Below are 2,918 nucleotides of genomic sequence, written 5' to 3'. Positions count from 1 at the left end.
TTTTCTCAACTAGTAACAATAACTCACACTCACACGATTAGATAAGAGTTAGATAAGAGTTTAATGGAGTTTAAACTTAAGAGTTAGATAAGAGTTTAATGGGGTTTTGGATCAATATAATGAGGCTTGTCATAAAATTATTTTCATAAACTTGAGTTGACCACTAATTCAAATGCTAACATATGTTAGGGTGATGTCAATTGTTGAAACGTTAGAACCCTTTTTAATTCCGTTGGTTCCCATTTTATCTTAGTTTTGAAAACAACTACAATCCAACTTCAATTACTAACAATGACTTTGAATATGTTACAAATTTCCTTTGTTGTAGGCCAAGTTTGCGCAAAAAGTTACGAAGTTAATTATTGTTTCACAAGCATCGGAGTTTTGGAGTTGTGTTTTGGTTTGCCATTGTTGTGATCCCACCCGTACTTGTTCTTGTTGACCGAACTTGTGTGGTATGTATTCGTTTGACTCAACAATGATAATTTCATGGTTATTTATATATAAATTTTGTGTTACATAACCAATTATGTGCATTTTGAGTGAACCTAGTTTCCCATTTGAGATTTTATACAATGATTAATACGGATAGTTTGGATTAATCGCTGTATGGAATCTTGAATTGTCCGTTTGGACAGTTTGAGAGGACAATCTTTTATAGTAGATTAATACTTATATGTTGTTTGTTTTTTCTTAAATTTGTTGAAATTTTGGTATACTACATTTCACTTTGTTCTCCAAGTGCATACTTGAATGCGTTGCATGAATACATGCACCGCTTTCATCTCGTGTACTTGGAGACTTAGGTGAAATGCTGCCGAAATTTCAACAAATTTAGGAAAGACAAATAACATATACATATTAATCTACTAATAAAAGACGTCTTCTTGAATGGGATAAGGCCACACCTCTAATGAAAAAAGTGAGGTTTACATGCATGTTACATAACATGATAATGTATGACAGCAAAGGGAAATCATGGATCCAAGTTGGATGCAAGCATCACGCATCAATGATGAGTATGAGAATGGAGTTGAACAATTCCTCCAATTTACTGAATTGAATGTACCATCTTTGCGGGGTAAATATTTTTGTTCATGTGTGAAATGTGCGAATGGGAGACACCACATAATAGCTGAGATAAGAACACATCTTATATGTCATGGGATCACTCCAACTTACACAAGATGGATATGGCATGGGGAATTGCTAGAGAACCCATCAATCTCTCAGACTAACCCAGTTGATGTGGACATGGGAAACTGTATAGAAGACATGATTCACGATCTGGGACAAGACGGATTTCAACAAGCACATGCTCCTTTGTATGACAAAATAGAAAATGATTCGAAGATGCCTTTGTATCCAGGGTGCACAGCTTTCACAAGGTTGTCAGCGGTATTAGCTTTGGTCAACTTGAAGGCACGATTCGGCTGGAGTGATAAAAGCTTCACCGAATTGTTGGTCCTGCTAAAAAAATTGCTTCTTGAACAAAACATGTTGCCAAATAGTCAATATGAGGCAAAGAAGATTTTATGTCCAGTGGGAATGTCGTACCAGAAAATCCATGCATGTCCAAATGATTGCATTTTGTATAGAAATGAGTTTGCAGAGATGTGCAATTGCCCTACATGTGGTGTATCACACTACAAGCCCAACACTGGTGACTTGATTGATGATATTTCCCCTAATAACACTCGTCCAGCAAATGTTTGTTGGTATCTTCCAATAATACCAAGGTTTAAGCGCTTGTTTGCTAATGGAGATGATGCTAAAAACTTGACGTGGCATGCAGGCGGAAGGAAAAGTGATGGATTGCTCCGACATCCGGCTGATAGTCCGCAATGGAAACAATTTGATTCCTTGTATCCTGATTTTGGGAATGAGCCTAGAAATCTAAGGGTTGCTCTTGCTTCGGATGGAATGAATCCATTTAGTAACTTAAGTACCAATCACAGTTCATGGCCTGTTTTGCTCATGATTTACAACCTCCCTCCTTGGTTGTGCATGAAGCGAAAATACATAATGCTCAGCATGATGATAGCGGGTCCAAGACAGCCAGGGAATGATATTGACGTGTATCTTGCTCCATTGATTGAAGACCTGAGGAAATTATGGGAACACGGGGTTGATGTCTGGGATGGTTATTTGCAGGAGACTTTTACATTGCGTGCAATGGTTTTTTGCACCATAAATGACTATCTAGCATATGGCAACTTAAGTGGATACAGTGTGAAAGGCCATTATGCATGTCCTGTATGTGAGAAAGGTACTGCCTTCGTCCAACTAAAACATGGAAAGAAGACTGTATACACAAGGCATCGAAGATTTCTGAAACAGTATCATCCGTATCAGCGTTTGAAAAAAGCCTTTAATGGATCTCAGGAACACGAAACTGCGCCGCAACCATTACAGGGCAAAGAAGTTTATGATCACATGAAGGAGATCATAAATATCTTTGGCAAGACAAAAAAAACTTCCAACTGACAAAAACATATGGAAGAAAAGATCCATTTTCTTTGATCTTCCATACTGGTCTGATCTTCATGTTAGACACTGTATAGACGGGATGCACGTGGAGAAAAATGTTTTTGATAGTTTAATTGGCACCCTTCTTAACATTAAAGGAAAAACAAAGGATGGTTTGAAGTGTCGTCAGGACTTGGTTGAAATGGGTATAAGAGAACAGTCGCACCCAATATCACAAGGTTCGCGAACATATCTACCCCCAGCATGTCACACGATGTCAACAAATGAGAAAAAGAGTTTTTGTCATTGTTTGCGTATGCTTAAAGTTCCACAAGGATACTCTTCAAATATAAAGAGCCTTGTGTCGGTCAATGATTTGAAATTGGTTGGGTTGAAATCTCATGATTGTCATGTACTAATGCAACATCTATTACCTGTAGCGATTCGGG

At 37.7% G+C, this 2,918-nt stretch overlaps 1 protein-coding gene across 1 annotated transcript; it reads left to right on the top strand.

Moving 5' to 3' along the window:
- Positions 979-2,487, top strand: LOC100775947 (uncharacterized). Its single transcript, XM_006590029.1, has 2 exons — positions 979-1,714; positions 1,796-2,487. Exons 1-2 carry the CDS (start codon positions 979-981, stop codon positions 2,485-2,487), a joined length of 1,428 nt encoding a protein of 475 aa, XP_006590092.1.
- Positions 2,488-2,918: the final 431 nt, after the last annotated feature.

The sequence above is a fragment of the Glycine max genome, chromosome 10 (assembly GCF_000004515.6).
Source record: "Glycine max cultivar Williams 82 chromosome 10, Glycine_max_v4.0, whole genome shotgun sequence".
In the NCBI taxonomy this organism is placed as follows: Eukaryota; Viridiplantae; Streptophyta; class Magnoliopsida; order Fabales; family Fabaceae; genus Glycine; species Glycine max.
The sequence above is the reverse complement of the archived record's forward strand: the minus strand, read 5'-3'. Positions and strand labels throughout refer to the sequence as shown.